Source organism: Dermacentor variabilis, chromosome 11 (assembly GCF_050947875.1).
Source record: "Dermacentor variabilis isolate Ectoservices chromosome 11, ASM5094787v1, whole genome shotgun sequence".
In the NCBI taxonomy this organism is placed as follows: Eukaryota; Metazoa; Arthropoda; class Arachnida; order Ixodida; family Ixodidae; genus Dermacentor; species Dermacentor variabilis.
In genome coordinates, this window is record NC_134578.1 from 34,162,618 (window position 1) to 34,181,149 (window position 18,532).

The 18,532-nt window shown below is 47.5% G+C and overlaps 1 protein-coding gene and 1 long non-coding RNA gene across 2 annotated transcripts in view; one reads left to right on the forward strand and one right to left on the reverse strand.

Annotated features, from left to right (window-relative positions):
* The window catches only part of LOC142564669 (uncharacterized), an 88,470-nt gene that overhangs the window by 27,428 nt on the left and 42,510 nt on the right, over window positions 1-18,532 (forward strand). The gene's annotated exons all lie outside the window — the stretch shown is intronic.
* Window positions 124-10,383, reverse strand: LOC142564689 (cofilin/actin-depolymerizing factor homolog). The gene is made up of 3 exons (XM_075675814.1): window positions 10,074-10,383; window positions 7,293-7,555; window positions 124-1,200 (listed from the first exon to the last, which is right to left on the reverse strand). Exons 1-3 carry the CDS (start codon window positions 10,074-10,076, stop codon window positions 1,047-1,049), a joined length of 420 nt encoding a protein of 139 aa, XP_075531929.1. The 5' UTR covers window positions 10,077-10,383; the 3' UTR covers window positions 124-1,046.

Sequence of the window (18,532 nt, forward strand, 5' to 3'; positions counted from 1 at the left end):
TATTCTGTGGGCGGGGCTACAAGAGTGCATATTTGGGCGAGTATATATATTGTTGCACGTTCAAAACCAACGCAAAGAGATGCGAGGCACACACAATAGTCAAGACACAGCGTCGAACTCTCAAGTAAACGTTTTATTAGGAACACGACTATTTTATTTTGGGTTCCCGGGCGCCACCATTAATTCTGGATTCTTGTGGAAAGAATTTCTCAGCTTCATACGTGTAGTAACGTAAACCGCACGCGGTCATGCAACACTGAATGCATCTGCGCAACCATTTTTCATGCGCATGAATTGACCGCAGCATTGTGCATTCATGGTTACAGTTACCGAAAGCCCCGACATCATAGCAGCTAGCACATGATGGCGGCACTCCCAACGCTTTCATTTTAATTCAATTCATTCAGCAGTTCATTCTAATTCATGTGCAGGAAGAATGTCCTCGACTAGAATCAACGACGATTAGTTTTCGATAGCTAATGCAATACAATAGAAGTCAAAGGAAGAAATTGCAAGGCGAAAGTGAGGAGGTGAGGTCGTGACATTCGTACACGATCAAAGCGGACACTTGCATTTTAAAAGAAGTATGTTGAATAATTACGGAGTACTACATTATATCGTGGGACATTAGAGAAGCGGTCAAGTTAGGGCCTACTAAAGAACGCGTTATTTCGTGGCCGCTTTCGCCAAGCCGTGCAATATCGGCATGGTTTCGGCTTGTACACGCTTAGAGTGCGGCCCGTACCATCTTTGGCGAACGGATGACTAGGGGTGCAACATAGTGTTCTTGAATTATTGCTTGCGAGAGGTGCCCACTAAGGATAATGCCAAGTGCATTGCACACAGCACCTTCACCGTATATGTATTTCGGCTGTGTGGTGCAGTCTCCGTGGCACTGTGTCAGCGAGTACGAAAGTTTTATTTCATTCCTCAGGGCGTTGGAACTTGCGACGGAACAAATGAACTTCTCTAAACAGCCCGTACTCAGCCTCGCGGTTGCAAAGCAAAGCAGTCCGTATACTTTTGACAAATGCCGTACACGTCCCCTACTTGCGCGCGAAAGCTTCCATTGCAGCCTGACTGGCATCTTCGACGGTGGACGCCTCGAACTGCTTCGAGATACCAGCGAGGCTTTTTCGTAGATCGTCATAAGAGCTCGCGTACACCATCTGCTGCCTGACGTCGGCTTGCTTCGGACACCTGCGCAAGGAAAAGAACGCCTTCAATTTCCCGGAACTGCGCGAACATGCGGTACAGTGCGCATCACAGATCGCTAATTGAAGTGGTGCCCTTTCTCGTAACGTTTCCATCGTGACTTGGCATGGTCCTCGTCGTCAGACTACAGCGCCGTCCTGTGCGTCCGTCTGAACCGCCGGACGAACGGAACCGCGCCACTATAGGGCTCTTCGATGATAGAGGAGCGAGGACGAGTACTAGGATGAGGGAGCACGACGTCTAGCCAGCCAGTCTCGGAATGGTAACTTGCTATGACGACGCTTTTCCCTCCCCCTGTGGCCCATCTGCGCGTTGACTGTTGGGAAGTAAGCCATGCGCGCGATTGTACCTGCCACTCTCTAAAAACGTTTGCACCCTTTGGGGTGTACATTTGCCACACAACAATAATTAACCGTCATTTGTCGCGCACACACGGGACCATGTAGTCATGCATTTGGACTACTTTTAATGATATTAGCATTCTTTGGCTTTCCGCCAGGGTATGTATGCATGTATGTGCTGTAGAGCTGAAACGTATGCCGTACTTACACAGATACATATACATACCATCGGGCTGCTGTGCTGATGGAACCAGGTGAAATGTCGACCATTGTGCTGTTCTTTAATTTTGGTGGCAACTTGGGTTACTGGCTATGTGCCGCTCCTCGATGAACCTCCTTGGCGCCAAAACTTTATGCGCCACTTTTCAGTCAACATCTTTGACGCCAACTTGGGTTACAGCGCATGTGTCGCCTTCCATTATCATTATACAAAACATGTCAGAGTGAGGCACTACTCATTCATTAAATAGATTGGTTATAGCATCAAAATCGCCAATTATCTATATATAAACGATGGATGCACTGCCAACATGGGTGACGGCGAGTTTGATCTCGTCGCCGAATGGGGGCGCGTCAGTCAATTAACCGGAAATATTCCTTATTAACCGGTAACTGCATATGGCTCTACAGAGTTTTAAGCGGAGCTTTGGAACAGCTAGGCGTTATTGAAAAATAGTGAGGTATATATCAAGTAGCCCCGAAACGTACGTTAGCTGCCATAAAATATGCTTTTTTATATACGAAGTCTTTGGCTCTTTCGCTCGTATGCGTGGTTAATGGCGATGGTTGGGCTCTCACCGCCCATATACAGAAGCGCCAATACAAAAGGCTCTCCGTGCGCTTACGTCGCCGAACGCCAACTACTGCAGCTCTTTCATGACGCACGAGGTGCTGCGCGAGAGCTTTGTAGCGTTTGAAGGCTCAGATGCTAGAGAGTTTCAACCTGTCCTGTATTCCGGACATACGCAGAGCTAGTGTATTCTACTTCGCCGCTGGTGAGGTAGCACATTTTAAAAAGGCAACGTGTTCGCGGGTACGCCGCTGCCGAAAAGTTGCACCAGCAGCGGAGTAGAATGCATTTGGTTACTGCACTAGTAGCCGTGTGTTTGTATGGTTGAGATCTGCGCCACCAGATGGCGCCACCAATCCCGCCTCTCACGTTGAAGCTTTAGCTCGGGTGCTCCTATCTAAATACATGTAAAAGGAGAATTCGTTTTTCTCGGCAACCACTGCACCAAGTTTGACGAAGTCTGTTGCATTTAAAAGAAAACCTTAAAATCTAGTGACTGTTGGTTTCGAATTTTTGAGTTAGGTCGTCAATTTGTTATCAAAAATTGGCAAAATTTGAAAATTTTCAAAAACCTAACTATCAAGTTTACAACTCTGCAACTCAACAACGAACAAAGATAATACGATTCTGTGAATTGCATCTAATAGTGCATCTAAAGTGGACAAAATTGATATGTTACACATGAATATAAAAAATTTAGCAATATGGAAATACAGCTTTTGCAGAACCCTTGTAACCAACGTAACAAATTTACGTAAGATGTAAAATTACATAACGAATTGGTCCGCTTCGAATGATCTAATGGATACCGCTTACAGAACCGCGATATCTGTTCTTGATGCAGAGCTATTAATTTTTAAGCTTCGTGCTTCTATATTTTTCAAGCTTCCGAAGTATAGAAAATCTTTTTAAAAGAAAATCAGGCTCTGAATCGAAATTCTGCTTCCAACAGTCACTAGAATTTTAACTTTCTCTTTCAAATACAGCAAATTTTATTAAAATCGGTCCAGGGGTTATCTTGGAAAAACGCTTTTGCGTTTTACATGTATTTGAATAGGCCGCGTCGGAGTTGGGCCCGATCTAAAGCTTCCTCTTAAGGCCGATTTACACTCGAGCCAACCAGCGCCGCTAGCCGCACGCGTGCGGTTCTATGATGTGTACACAGTACAGACCAAAAAGTGTAGCTCGACATGTACGCTAATTTTTTGTCTTTTTTTTTTTTTTTTTTTTTTTTTTGTCGCACGACCGCACGCGTGCGGGGCGGCTGGCGGCGCCGGGCGACTGGAGCGTAAAATCACCCGGAAATCCGCCAAAATTGCCTGCGTATATCGGGATAAAGGACACCGCTACTGCGGTGGAGTGCTCGGGAAGGAATGCCCTCCTCTTCTGATGCTGCCCTCTCTCTCTCTCTGCGGCGGCGGTGAGGGAGAGTTCCAACGTAAGGGGAGCGCATGCGTTCGCAACACTGGAGACAGAACACATGTGGTGAATCGGCTTACATCTACATCCGCGAAACTAGCGCTACAGATGTGTTAGTTTATACAATAGAGAGTTTTAGAATAGGGCCCCAAAGAATAGCGTCGAAGCCACTGCGCATGCGCGAGACGCAAACTGCGTTTGGGTTTTGCGCTGGGAACGCTATTGGCCGCGAGATCGACCTATAGGTGGCAGCATCGTCGCCCCGTTAGTGTGGATGCGTCGCCCGTGCGGTGTGTGGAAGTGTAGGGAGCTACTGTTTTCATTTCGCGATTATGTGCTCCGTGCCCGCAGAAAACGCTTCATTTACCATCGTGAGATTTTGTTCGGTTCCGCAATGCAGCACATATTGCACAGAGCCAGGGATAAGCTTTCACTACTATCCCGTTGACGCGGCACGTCGCCGAGAATGGCTCGTCAGGCTTCGGAACGGCAAGGCGCCTTCCAAGTTTGGGATGGTGTGCAGTAAGCATTTCGACGATGGTGCGTTCAAGCGTTCGCTGACGAAAAAGGATGGTGAATAGTGAAATCTGATATCACGTTTGGGAATCCTAATCGGCTATCTGGGCATTAATGTTTGCTACATGCGTAATTGCTGTGTAGTAGCTGTGCGTGTGAAGATCGTTGCAGTCCCCGAAAGTTCGTGTCGGCGTGGCCTGGGATGCCAGTAATGAGTTGCCTGTGCTTTCATATACTTCCGCAAGTAAATTAACCATGTCTCCACGCGTGCAATTTATTTTATATCCTTCATGCGCCGCCTGCGCAGTGAATGCAAGGTTCGCGCTCAGCTGCGAATCCGTTTAAACGAGCGTCACCGAGCGTGACTAGTTGTCACGTTTTCCGTTGTCTTTCCTCAGCCATGGGAACTGTTCTCAGTGCTCCGAAGTGTAAATACGAGCACCGAAACACGGCAAGTGTGTACGCATGATCTCGTACATATTAAACAGTGTCGTTTCGCGAGCCAACAGCGGGTGGTCCATTAAGCGATGAACGAACATGCGCGAGCGAATTTATTGCTACTGCTCATATATATATATATATATATATATATATATATATATATATATATATATATATATATATATATATATATATATATATATATATATATATATATATATATTTTCTCTCTTATAGGGGGGCGGAAAAAATTGAAGCCCGATGCACTGCATTCAAGTACCACTGCAAATCCAAGTGACTGCATGCGAAAGTAATTAAAGGGATCTAATGATTATGATAAAACATAAATTATACGTTGCATGCTTTATTTGAGCTTTGAGTAACGGTTGCAACTGGTTATAAAGCGACTCGAAAGCATTTTACAATGGTAGTAACACTCTAAAACTAACTCGCGATTTCGTAGGTCTGGCTAAAAACAAAAACTGATAAAGCAACATAAGTTCTCTAAATTTATCGTGTAACGTAAACACATCGCAAATCCGCGAGTCAACTTAGTATGATGTAATGTAAACAAATCGCGATACGCGCCGCGACCAACTACATCCGAACAACTTGAGGCAATACTTTACCCTGCAGGGCATGTGCAGTTCAATTCTGCTATTTTTGTCTCGTCGGTCAAATTCAGGTCGACTCGGTGTGGGTCTTTACTAAGCGCGGACGACTGCAGCACGAATGCGACAACGTGCACAGGACCGTCAGAGTAGCAGGTGGAAGCGACGGCACTACACTCAATGATGTGGCCCGCCGCAACGACTTGGTCGCCTTTGACGAGACACCTGACACCGTCCCCAACATGGTTGAGAATTGTGCTTAGAGGCAAGGGTGCTGTAAAACGGAAAAATAGCACGTTAACCTCACAACACGTTGATGGTGATGATGATGAAGCAACATTTACTGGGCCCGAAATAAATCGGTAGTGCACGCAGGCACCAGACGGGGTGGTTCCCTAGTTACGGGACCCATATGTTTCCAGCAGCTCCTGGCCCCTGTCCGTCAGTGCGAGCTGAATCGGTAGGGAGACGAGCGCACATGGTGTGGTCGCGTTAAGCAAATGCTTTTCTCATCAGTACACTAAAAACGTACAGCGATTTACTTTACGAATTTCCGTTACAAAAATGAAAGAATAACAGGTTGCGAGTTTGTCCACCATCGAACAAACCGTCCTCGTCAACATCCATCGTGATTTCGCGAACTACGATCGCTGCACACTTCGGCTGGAGCGGCGACGGGCCACCGTCATCCACACTTAGGAGCTTCGTCACCTCGCCGCTAGGAGCCGACTCTGTTCGATCTCGAGGCCAATATCACCGATTTAGCGAGAGTCCAATTAGCGGCCCCAAAAGCTTTGCGTCAACAAACATGGCGGCACCCATCGAAGCGACGGCTCAAACCTAGCACCAAACTAGGGTGCATTCTAGCCACCCTAACCAAACTGGGTTCGATTCGTGGTAAAGCGTGAACTTCGCAAGCTAGGAGAAGTGACTGCGGTTATCGCTTTCTTTCAACTAGCGTGTGTTATGAAGATTGATTCATTAGACGCCGCTGATTCCGAATTCGATTGCGGATTTTATGGCTCGTAGGCCTAACACGGCTAAGCTTGGCTGTTGAAGGCACGTAAAGTTGGTTTGCTCAAAACGAAGCGCAGCTAATTGTTTGATGCTTACAGAATAACCTCTAAATTGTAATTAAACGGGAATACACGCAAATCAAAATTACTATTACTATCTTAAAATGGTATATTTTATTTAATTACTTCTAATAGCTTTTTTTTTTTGGCGCCGTAGTGGCGCTGTCAGCGCAAGACGCTATCCGCAAACGCAAAACCCTATTCTAAAACTCTTCACTCCTGCGTGCCCATACGCACCCGCAAAGCTCTTTGGGGCCCTATTCTAAAACTCTCTAATGGATATTCTCTACGGATTTACGCAATGAAGCAAGCGCTACCTAAAGATGCTCACTGCAAGAAGTGTACACCTTCAAGCGCATCATGCTTTTGATAAAGCGAACAGCTTTCCGGAAACGTTGTTCGCTTACATCGACAATCGTTTTATTTTTTTTTATTTCTCTTTACATCAGTGTAGTTGTAGACAATGAGATGCTGCCCAAGCCACTCGTATGTGCCCTTTGCGTCGTTCAGGTATAAATTTATGTACTGAGTGTTACGTGAACAGGGGGGCCAGGTGTACATAACTTTTCCAGGTAAGCCCGCTGGCTGATTTCCTCTCAAATTTCGCAGAGAGTGAGTATTTTGCAGTGTGCCCAGTTTAATATACCACGTTTACGAGGATTACTTGCCTGCTTTGTTCACAATAAAGACGAAGTGGGCATCGTCTGCTGCGACGGCACAAAAAAAAAAGAGAAAAAGAAAGAAACGCCGAGTTTACTTGCAACGGAACGGTGGCGCCATCTGTCACCGCTATGATTGGATGCGCCTTTGGCCACGCGCCATTTGAGTGTAAATTCACGGGGTTATTAGCGTGCACTCAGAGGCTCATGCATGGCGTACTCACCAGACAATAAAGACTGGACGTTCGTTGGTGCTCCCGTCCTCGACTGTGTAGAGGAAGTCAACTACGAACCAGCGGCATTCGTCCGCGTAGCTCTGTCGCACCTTCTCCACAAAGTCCGCATAGGTGGCCGAGCGTTCCCCCGTAGCCTCCACCTCAAATTGTCCGTCCTTTAAGTGGTAGACGATGTAACGGTGCTTCTTGTCCTCTTTCAAAGCCTTGTACACCGCGTTGGCCTCATCGGACACTCGCAAGGCAGCAAAAGACTGCACCGAGAAGAGACTGCTTATGAAAGCCTGAGTGTACGTCATGCCTATTGTTTAAAGTGTGACTCGCCTCGTTCTCTTTTGTTTCTTTCTCGGGTGACATTCATATTACGCTTCCATTCATCAGCTTACAAGAAAGCTGACATATATAGTTGTTTAGACGTGCTGGGAGGCCAAGGGGTGCTATTCTATATGAGCATTGAAAAAATTTCGACATGTAGAATTCTGAGATGTTTGCATTTTGAGCAGCCAATCAGAGCTACCGTGGCAGCCCTGGTGGTCTGTAAGAACTGATTAATGACGCATTTGACAGTTGTGCAGATGACAATTGTCTGGAATAGCACTTTAGACAACAAAACTTCAATGGTGCGCTGAAAGTATAAACAGCACCATATCGCTCAACAAAGACCAACTGCAACCAAATTCGGGACCGCGTAGAAAGCCTATGTTTAAGGTATTTCAGATATAAAGGAGACCTCTCTGCAATATTTTACATAGGGAAGGCGTGTGAAAGTGACACGAAAAGCTCGACGTAACAGCCGTTTTCGATACCAAAAATTAAAGAGGACAAGCCTTCGCGATTAGTGCTTGCCGGAAGTGACGCATGACCTGGAACCCGCGGTTCCTCGGAATGATGTCAGATTGGCGACTCCAACTAAATCGCCCTCTAGTGGCTGCGCCGAGAAACAGCTCATGCAGGTTCAAGCTTGAAGCGAAAGAGGGCCTGCTATCACGGCACGCGCTGAGTGCCTCTTAGTTCCCAAACTGTCGTGATGCCGCTGACCACATGCCCGGAAACGAAAAAAATATACGGATGTCCAGAGACTCGTGTACCATTATGCGTGTCATCGCGGTGGAAACACGGCAATGCATGATGCCATCTCTTCGCGAAAGAAGCAGACGACGCGCGTCGCAAAGCAACTTTGATAAGAAACTTTGCATTGGGGAAAGGTGACGACCGATGGTATACCAGTTTGTCCGAAACACTTCACTCGGACTTATCTCTTCCCGGCGAGCAGAACATTGCTTGAAATAAATTGCTGGCGTTCCAAATTACGCAGAGGGGGCTTTGTTTAGGCAGGCGCTTCGATAAATTATAGTGATGCAAGTTGAAGCTCCATTTTGGTTTATTCCTTCGTAGCTTTCTGCACCGGCATTTGTGTTACTAATGCTTTAAGCATCGGGAATATTCTCGCTAATGTGCTTTTGTCTACAGGCACTGTAGCAGAAATGATAACTGCCTCGGAATATTTGATGTTGATATGACACATGTGCCGGGAGGCGACATATCGTTTTCATAGCATGCTTTAGTGGTGCGAGCAGAAGATGCTGTTTTCTCATTCGAAGCTTTGAGTTGTCAGTTTATTTGCTTGCAAGAAATGTGGAAGATAACAGCAAACAGCGCTCGTTCCAGCTTTGGAGCGTTCGACCTGCGCGCAGAGTCGGTAGTTTGCTTTCCGACACTGTGCGGACACCTAAATTCCATTACAATTGGTTCAATTCGTTAAGCTAATGCAAGAGACTGTGCCTGTAAGAGAACCTTCGCTAAATTTTGGAAACCTGTTGGACGAAACTCAACTTGAGTCCGATAGGTTGTTCTCACTTCGCGCGTTTCACTTGGGTTTGAGAATTTCTGTACGAGCGGTGGGGTGTCTGCTGTGTTCGCAAGCCCGAGCCCTACATCTCGAACACTGCAGACTGCAGGCATAAACCATTAGGCACCAGTCATCGCACGCAGACGACCTTATCGTATGTACGTATCAGCTAACCATAAAAAGAAAGGTGCGGCCCGACTGACAAACGGAACTCTCATTTGTGTATATCTCAGGACACACTGACCAGGTGACGTTACAGTCTTTAGCCTCAGCGCGGAACACCCGTATTGAGCTTCTGAAAGAAAGACAGACGTTACTGGCTACATATTGTGAGTTGCTATATGCGTTTTACTACAACACGAGTCTCAGTGCGGAGTTGCCTATCAAGATAGAAAACAGTCAAGTATCGTATATACCTGTACCAGAGGAGCAACGCTGCGAACAAGTGCTGGAACCTTTCGGAGGCACGCACAAATACTACTTTCATTGCTTTTTGGTTAGACCTCGGGCTGGCTTGAAAGGGTCTTTGTCATTAAACAAAATCGAAATATAATGTGGCTCGCTGGGTACTGAAACACTAATGTATTCCAACGGACACTTTGAAAATTAATATCTCGGAACTGGTGGTGTCCAGAGAATTCGTTCCAAGCGGATACGCCGTGTGAACTCGGCGGCTATAATTCGTAGATTGACATATGTGGCGCGGAGTAATTAAGGGAAAGGTTGATTAGCGTGATTACGTTATTATTCAATTTAACATTGATTTCTCGTAAAAGACAGATGACGATTATCCTTGTGTGGCAAAAGGGTGTAATTTTCTTTTAGAGTGAAGAAGACAGTTGTCACGATTTAGACAGAAGGTGAGGCATTCCCTTGCTATGTCCATCGAGGTACTATATATATGGGAATGCTGAGTCACTTACCATGGTGCGGTCGAAGCTTGCCTGAGGCGCGGCACGTGACAAAAGTTTGCCGCTGTTCCGCGCTCACTGCGTATCCAGCGAGCTCGACGTGAAGTGTCCCGGGTCGGCGTGGTTTAGTTTATATACCGCGACAAAAATCGGGCATCCCACCAACGGCTTCTGCAAGAGTGTTCACGTGGCTCGGCGCCGCGTTTTGTTGGCTTTCCGAAAAGATACCTGGATAAGTTGCGTTTTCGCATGCCTGCACTTCCGCCGCTGCGACTCTCGCGTTTTGAAGATAAGAGGACATCCCGCGCCGGTCGACGCGTCTCTTTTGCGCACCTGTCTCGTGATCGCTGGGAGAATGGCGATGCTAGGCGCGCAGCACTATCGCGTATTATGCAAGCGTGCGGCGCGTAGCCTTTCTTTTCTATACATTTCACCACCGTGTGTATCGCGGCGAGAAAGAAGAGGAAGGACGTCTGGACTTGGGGCGTTGTCGAGAACTCATTGAAGCAAAAGAAAAGAGAAATGCAGCAGACGCAACGAGTTGTAATCTATATACAGCGAAGTTTTAATTGTGCGTTGCATAAAGAGTCGAAACACGAGGGCACACACGTACGTAGGCACACACAGGCAGGCGCGCGCGCGCACGCACGCACGCACGCACGCACGCACGCACGCACACATACACACACACACAATTTCGCTATACCCGTCTCCATAGAGTTTCTCACTATATTACCTATAGGGAAATCTGGCGCTGCTGCGCTGTGGTATGCATGGGTACAGTGGCTAGTGCCGGTATATTGTGACCGGATTGGCGTCGTTCTCGGAGAGCCAGGCAAGCACCGTTCCGTTCGTCACAATGATTCATTTGAGGACAAACAAGTACACGTGGCTATATATATATATATATATATATATATATATATATATATACACACACTGACACGTGTACTTATTTGTCTTTATCGGGCGACACGTTTCACCGCCTAACAAATGTTATCGCACAGCGCAGGACGGGCCTGCATGTATCGGAAGTTTCTGAAATGTATCGATGCTTCCGTCCGCTGTCTGTGACCGAACCTTGCGTAATCTGATTGCATGTGTGCGCAACGCGAATAATGTATAGAACTTTGTGGAAGGCACGCGGGTCCCAGCGAAAACTCCGGAACATTCGACGACTGATGTTAAAAGCCGACGCGCGTGACCCGCTGATCAGATTTTCGACGATCGCCGAATGTGTTCGCCGCTGTCGCCGTTCTTTGAGTGTAGCCTGTTTTTGAGGGCACAAGTTCGCCCAATAAAACGCTTATTTCGTCTTTCTCAGTTTGGCTGCTTTCTTCACATTCAATACCACGTGACAATATATATATATATATATATATATATATATAAAGGTTGTGGGTTCAGTTCCCACCTGCGGCAAGTTGTTTTTTCATCCACTTTAATTTCCATTATTTTATCGTTTCTGCATTTCATTGATTAAGCACAAGTAATTTCCCCTATGTGGCTTCTTATATATATATATATATATATATATATATATATATATATATATATATATATATATATATATATATTGTAAACGGGGTTTTTTCGGGACGTAGAGCTTGAGCGACAAACGCAGCACCAGCAGTTAGGGCGCAGCCAGAGAGCGAACTGGGTACGGGCCAGCGGGGCTTTTCAGCCTGCCAATCTTCTTCGTCACAATCACCCCCAAAATTGAAGAGTAGCCATCCTGGTGACCTAGGAAGAGGTGAGCGGATCGCAATACGGCTTCAGCCGGTCAATGTGCACAGTCTCTCGCCCCCGACGACGCAGATCGGAAGATGGCGATACGGGTTCGACCACGTAATTAACGGGTGATGGTTGCACAACCACGCGGTAGGGCCCGTGGTATTTCGGGAGGAGCTTGAACGAAAAGCCAGGAGCAGCAACAGGCGGCCGGACCCAAAGCCACACGAGTGAGTCGATGGGGAATGGGTGAGGGGGTGGGCTGAGGTCATGGCGCTCTTTTTTGCAGCACTGTTGAGCAGATGTCAAAGAACGGGCCAGTTGTCGGCATGTCCCGGCGTGCTGAGCGACTGCAGAAACAGGTGAGCATTCAGCAGGGTCCGGCCGGTACGGGAGAACCGTATCGATGGTGCCGGAGGGATGGCAGCCGTAAAGCAGAAAGAATGGTGAGAATCCGGTAGTGGCTTGAGAGGCAGTGTCATATGCGTATGTGACGAATGGAAGTACAAGATTCCAATTGGAGTGGTCAGACGCAACACACATTGACAGCATGTCACCAAGAGCTATGTTGGATCGTTCTGTTAAGCCATTGGTCTCCGGATGATAAGCAGTAGTAGTGCGGCGAATAATTTGGCATTCAGATAGGAGTGCCTGCAGGACGTCCGAGAGGAATACGCGACCTCGATCGCTCAGCAGTTCACGAGGGTGCGCCATGGCGAAGAACAAGGTTGTTTAGAATGAACGAGGCGACGTCTTTTGCTGATGCGGCAGGCAAGGCGGCGGTTTCAGCATATCGTGTAAAACGGTCTACGGCGACAACAATTCATCGGTTGCCAGCGCCAGTAGATGGAAGAGGCCCGTATAGATCAATGCCGACACGGTCAAGTGGCTGAGCTGGGCAGGGAAGTGGCTGGAGAGGTGCTGTGGATAGATGCGGGATACATTTGCGTCGTTGGCAGGCAATGCAGGAGCGCGTGCGTACTTGTGGACGAAGTTGCACATCCCTCGCCAATAATATCGTTGGCGAAGCCGTGTGTAGGTCTTTGACACTCCGCCGTGACCACACTGCAGGTCAGAGCGAAAAGCGGAACATAAATCTTTACGAAGGTGGCGGGACACTACTAAGAGCCATGTGCGGCCGTCATTGTGGTAGTTGCGGCGGTAGAAAAGTCCGTTGCGGATGGTGAAATGCTGCGCCTGTCGGCGTAACGCTGGAGGTGCCGGAGCTGCCGGAGGATTTGACAAAAAATCGAATATCATGACGATCCATGGGTCTTTTCGTTGCTCCGAGGTCATGTCCATGGATGTCAAGTGGTGAGATATCATGCCTATAGGTAGTACTTGCGTCTGAAGTAACTAGGAAGCGCGAGAGAGCATCGGCGTCAGACTGTCTGCGTCCAAAGCGATAGACTACACGGATATCATATTCCTGGATTCGGAGGACCCAGCGCGCGAGGCGGCCCGACGGGTCTTTGAGGTTAGACAACCAGCAAAGAGCGTGATGATCCGCGTGATGATCCGCGTGATGAGCGTGATGAGGAAGGCGAAATGTGGTCGGCTGCCTGCTCCTTGACCACGACATATTGGAGAGCGGGCGCCAACGGAGACCTCGACTGGCCGTTTGTAAGTGGAATCAGAGAAAGCTGACGAGCCACCTCTTCACGGGCGAACTCCTTGATCTGTAGCAGCAGCGAAGTGTTATCCGGGGCAACAGCCAAGCTCGACATTCAAGTGGCCTGAAGAGGAGACTGGCGGCTGGCTATGCGTTGTTTGCGTAGTTCGTCGAAGCTTTGACAGAAACTGACGAGTTGGAAGACTGTCGCCGGATTTTTCGCCAACAGCATCTGGAAGGCGTCGTCTTCAATGCCCTTTAAGATATGGCGGATCTCCTCGGCATCAGCCACTGTGACGTCGACGCGGTTGCAGAGGTCGACAACATCTTCTATATAACTGGTAAATGTCTCGCCGCACTGTTGCGCACGACCACGCAAACGTTGCTCGGCGCGAAGCCTGCGAACGGCGAGGCGCCCGAATACCTCCGTCACGTTATAGTTTTGAAGGCCGTCCACGTCGTGAGATCGCGTTCCTGGTTGCGGTGCCACACACTGGCGACACCGGTCAAATAAAACGACACGTATTTCAGTTTCTTTTTTTGGTGTCGTTCCAGTGGTTGCGGATGCTCACCCGGTCATAGTGAGCGAGCCAGTCTTCTACGTCACGGTCTTCGGTACCGCTGAAGATGGGTGGGTCGCGTTGACGCAACGGGCCGGGGCAGCGGGTTGTGGTTGTGGTGGTCCTTCTTCCGGCATAGCGAAGACGGGCTGCAGTGTCCGATTGCGAAGTTCCAGATTTCCTGTTGTACCCAGCAGCTCCATCAATTGTAAAGGGGGTTTATTCGGCTCGTAGAGCAGCAGCGATAAACTCAGCACCAGCAGGTATAGGGCGCAGCCAGAGAGCGAACTGGGTACGAGCCACGCGATGGCAACGGGGCTTTTCAGGGGCTGTGTATATATATATATATATATATATATATATATATATATATATATATATATATATATATATATATATATATATATATTGAAAGTTGATGCACGCACAGTCGACCACGAGAACACACAGACGACGGCATTTCAGAAAACTTTCAAATTCCGAACAGCCTGTAGTAACAGTATGTAAAACCGAACATCAGAATGTTGTTCATATTACTGGTAGAGGCTGTCAATGCAAATATACTAGGCTGCGATGCGAGGCTGTGGAGATATTCAGCTTTTTCTCAGATCCCGTGTTCATTAAAAATTTGTGGTTGACTGCGCTTCGATCTTAAGTAACTACATTGAACTCAATGACGCGCAGTGCGACGTGGCTGGTTCAACAGTCTCCGCCATCAAGCACAAAAGCTTCTTGTATGAAGTCGCGTCAGCAAGCACTCGGCTGGCCGTGTCTGACCAGTCGATAAGAAACTCTGCGCTCTGGGAAAAAGGTGAGCGACACTGTGCTGATTTCTCCGAAGCATTTTGCTCGGCACGACTGCCATTGCTTTCTTTTTCTACATTTGAAATGTCATGCGCATTTTTCGAATCGCGGAGCGTAATTTTGTTTATGTAGGCGCTGTAATAAATTACAGTGGTGTACGCTTAAGTTTAATTTGACTTCTTAACTTAGTTTTCTGCCAGTGTGTTAGTGTTACTAATGCTTTAACAATAGCAGGAATATCCTCGCTAATGTGCTTCTGTCGACCGTGCGCGCAGCTAAATTCTGTTACCTAATTCGTTCAATTAGTTTCGAAATCATGCGTTTACACTCGTGCCAACGAATTTGCTCAAAATGAACCTCGGTTAAATGTCGGAAACCTGTTGGAAGAAAGGCGATTCGGTCCGACTCGTTGTCGAACGTTCACGTTTCGCGTTCGCGTTTCACGGGCATGTGGAGAACCCGCGTCAGGAGGACTCAGTGTGGCGGGTGTCTGCTGTCTTTGTAAGCCCGGGCCCTACTTCGAGCACTGCGTACTGCGAGCGCGAACAAGTGCCAGCCATTGGACGCATGCGACCTAAAGACATAGATGACCGAAATAAACGAGAAGAAAGGGGGTAACCGAGGGCCCCGACTTTTATTAGTCATATCATGTGTTCACGGTCTTCCTCTTGTTACTTATACACGAGGAATGTTGACACAAGGTGGAGGAAGCGAACTAGAAAATTGTCAAGCAAATACTTGGGCAGCAGTGGGGGGACAGGTAAGGAATCATCCGTCGAGAAAAAGGTAAAGGAGACAGAGAGGGGTATGTGGAAAACAGAGATGCAAACCAAATCAGCATTAAAGACATACAGGATGTTAAAGCAAGAAATAGCCAAATATTTACGATAACTCTAAGGGAAGCTCATTGTTGTTTGAGGCCAGGACAGGTGTACTGCGGACTAAAACGTACCGAGCCAGATACCAGGAGATAGATTTGTTGTGCGGGGCGTGTGGAGAGGAGGAGGAAACGGCTGAACACCTGATACTTGCTTGTAAACAACTGCACCTTGCAGTTGAATGTAACGGGGAACTATTCAAAGCTTTGGGTTTTAAAGACAGTGAAAGTAAAATAGACTTTCAACAGGTAGAAATAACTAAACGGAGGCTATCTGATTGGTGGATAATATCAACGCAAAAGTAAAAGAGTAAATACATAGGTATGCATGCATATAGTACCATTCAAGGCTAGGTGGCGCGCGCCGCACCCGCCCGATTCAAAGGGTTTAGCCGCAATCATCCATCCATCCATCCGCTGCGCCGCCTGGGCCACAGTGGATTCTTCCATCGTGTCCTGGGCAGGGTCTGAGGTCTATCAGCGGCGTCTAGTGAATCAGTCTTCATAACGCGCTAGCTGAGGGAAATCGATAACCGCAGTCACTTCTAGCTTGCGAACTTCACGCGTTACCACGAATCGAACCTAGTTTGGCGCTAGGTTATGGTGGCTAGAGGGGGAGTTGTCAGCATCGGCTGGGCATCGGCGCGTATGGCGGTGCGGCATTGTTTCATGACAATGACAGGTGGCGCGCTCGTCGTCTTCGATATGCCTAGCGCGATGTTGTGTTTGAGCAATCTCTCCGGGTCTAAGCGCGCGTCGTGAAGTTAGCTTCGCCTGCCCCGCTTTCGCTTGCTTGTCACACGGAGTTCTGAGTACCCTTCTTGACCCACGCTACAGCAAAAGTTTGGTCGATATGCAGAGTAAGCTGGATGATCTCCTGGATGTGGGCCACCTAAATGAAGTTAACAAGATGGTAATGGCATGCGATGCGATGTCAGATCATAGTGAAATGGTGGGATCAGATAGCGACTCGCGCATAACCTACTACATTAGTGGGTATGTGGCCAGGAAAATGATAATGAGAACAAAGTGCGAAGAGTGCCCTCAGCTGTTGCTTCAAGCAAAAGACTCGCGCTTGCTTCCGGAAGAGTTACCTTACCAACCTTACCAGTTACCGTTACCTTACCTTACTTAGTTACCTTACCAACCACATGGATAGAGGTGGCCTACTTTAACCATCTCAGGCACTGAAAGGCTTGGTTGCTGCAATGGAAGATGCTTTCACGCATTGTTTGAGCTTTAACAAGTTGAAGGTTGACAGCATCATGGACCTTATTACTTGCCTGTCAATAAATAAGCTGGATATGGTTGGCTGTTCGCAACATAGCATAGAAATCACCAACCAAGTGATACGGTTTCTTGTCATCGCGAAGTGGCACTTCCTTGTTGCAGGAGAGAACGCATCGAAGCAAGGGAAGCCTGATAAAATGAAGTACCTCAAGCTGAGGCGCACAACATATAAACTGCATAACTGCAACGTTTATATCAGCGAGACCAACACAAAGCGTCTGTATATGTATATGTATATAGAACAGAAATTGTTCACATCATATTGTATGCCTAGAAATATCTGCATATCTGTACAGAACTTCCCACTCGACAAGTTACTGTTTGCACTGCACCTTGTTCACCGTTTCCGAGTATATACCTCCATTATATATAGGATTTGCGCTCCATTTCGTGTCATATTGTTTGTTTGAGAGCTAACAACTATGCATACACAGTCGTGTGCATTATTTTATTAACAATAAATATTCTTTTTTTCTAAGGCATTCTTGGCATTATCTGAGCGGTACTACATACACGCACTTAGTTCTTTGCAGGTTTCTAATATTGGAAACCAAATTTCCCTTTGCGCTCTCACTATGCTCAGTTTTGACCGTTGGTGCCTACAGTTCTACCTTTCATTGCAAAATTAAATAAACTTGAAATAATACTGGTTCACTCGAGCAGCCCGTTTCAAGTGCTGAGGCGCGCACCATCCAGTGGACTATTAGGACAAGCGCCTGTAGCTCAAGGCACTAATAAAGTCACGCCAGACAGAACTGCATACGGCACCCCATAATAGTCCCTTAAAATGTAAAAGCGGCACTGGCAAACCGCAAACGACCGCCTACTGCGGAAGCTTTCTCTGTTCGGTGCAATTATGAGTTTCGTAAGTGTTGCTCTGAGCACGAAGCTAAAGCACGGCGATAAAATGACCAAAATTTAGTAGTACGTTGGGCCAGCTGCAGTGATAAAGTCGCCTAGCCTTTAAAATGATTTTCTGATACGCGTATTGCGACCCAAGAAGCCGCGGAGCGAGAAAGCACTTCGAAGCGGAACCAAATAACCGCAGCGGAACTTAGCCAGCGTATACGGGAGGCATCTCGGAGCCGACAGCAGCGCCGCCGCATCGTCCTGAATAAATGCTGCGTCTCGGGCGCTTCGATGCCTACACCTCACCCTCTAACCACAACCACCATAGCTAGGTTAGAGCCATCGCTTCGATGGGTGCCGCCATGTTTGTTTACGCAAATATTTTGGTGCTACCGCTAAATCAGTGAAATGGCATTCCCAACGCAAAACCCAAACACAGTTTGCTTCCCGCGCGTGCGCAGTGGCTTCGACGTTATTTCCTTGGCGCCCCAAAGCGTTTGGGGCCTCTATTCTAAAGCTCTGTTTTAGCGGCAGCGGACAAGGACACAATACTTGACCGCGCGTGTTCAAAAAAAAAATTGCATTTACCGCTGCATGCACTGTTCTTGCTCAATTTTTGCAAAACGATCGCATTTTGTCGTCGAGTTCGTTTAGTGTAACACTTAGCACGATTGGTATATGGTATGGAGAACTTTATTGGGTCCTGAAGGTCAATCTTACGTTGACGCGGGCCGCTCCCACGTTGGGA

What these genes read in the sequence shown, in the direction of transcription:
- LOC142564689 (XM_075675814.1), bottom strand. An exon ending in CGTCCAGTCTTTATTGTCTG is followed by an intron (nt 1,201 to 7,292) that starts GTGAGTACGCCA and finishes TTCCTTGCGCAG; the next exon opens with GTGTCCGAAGCAAGCCGACG.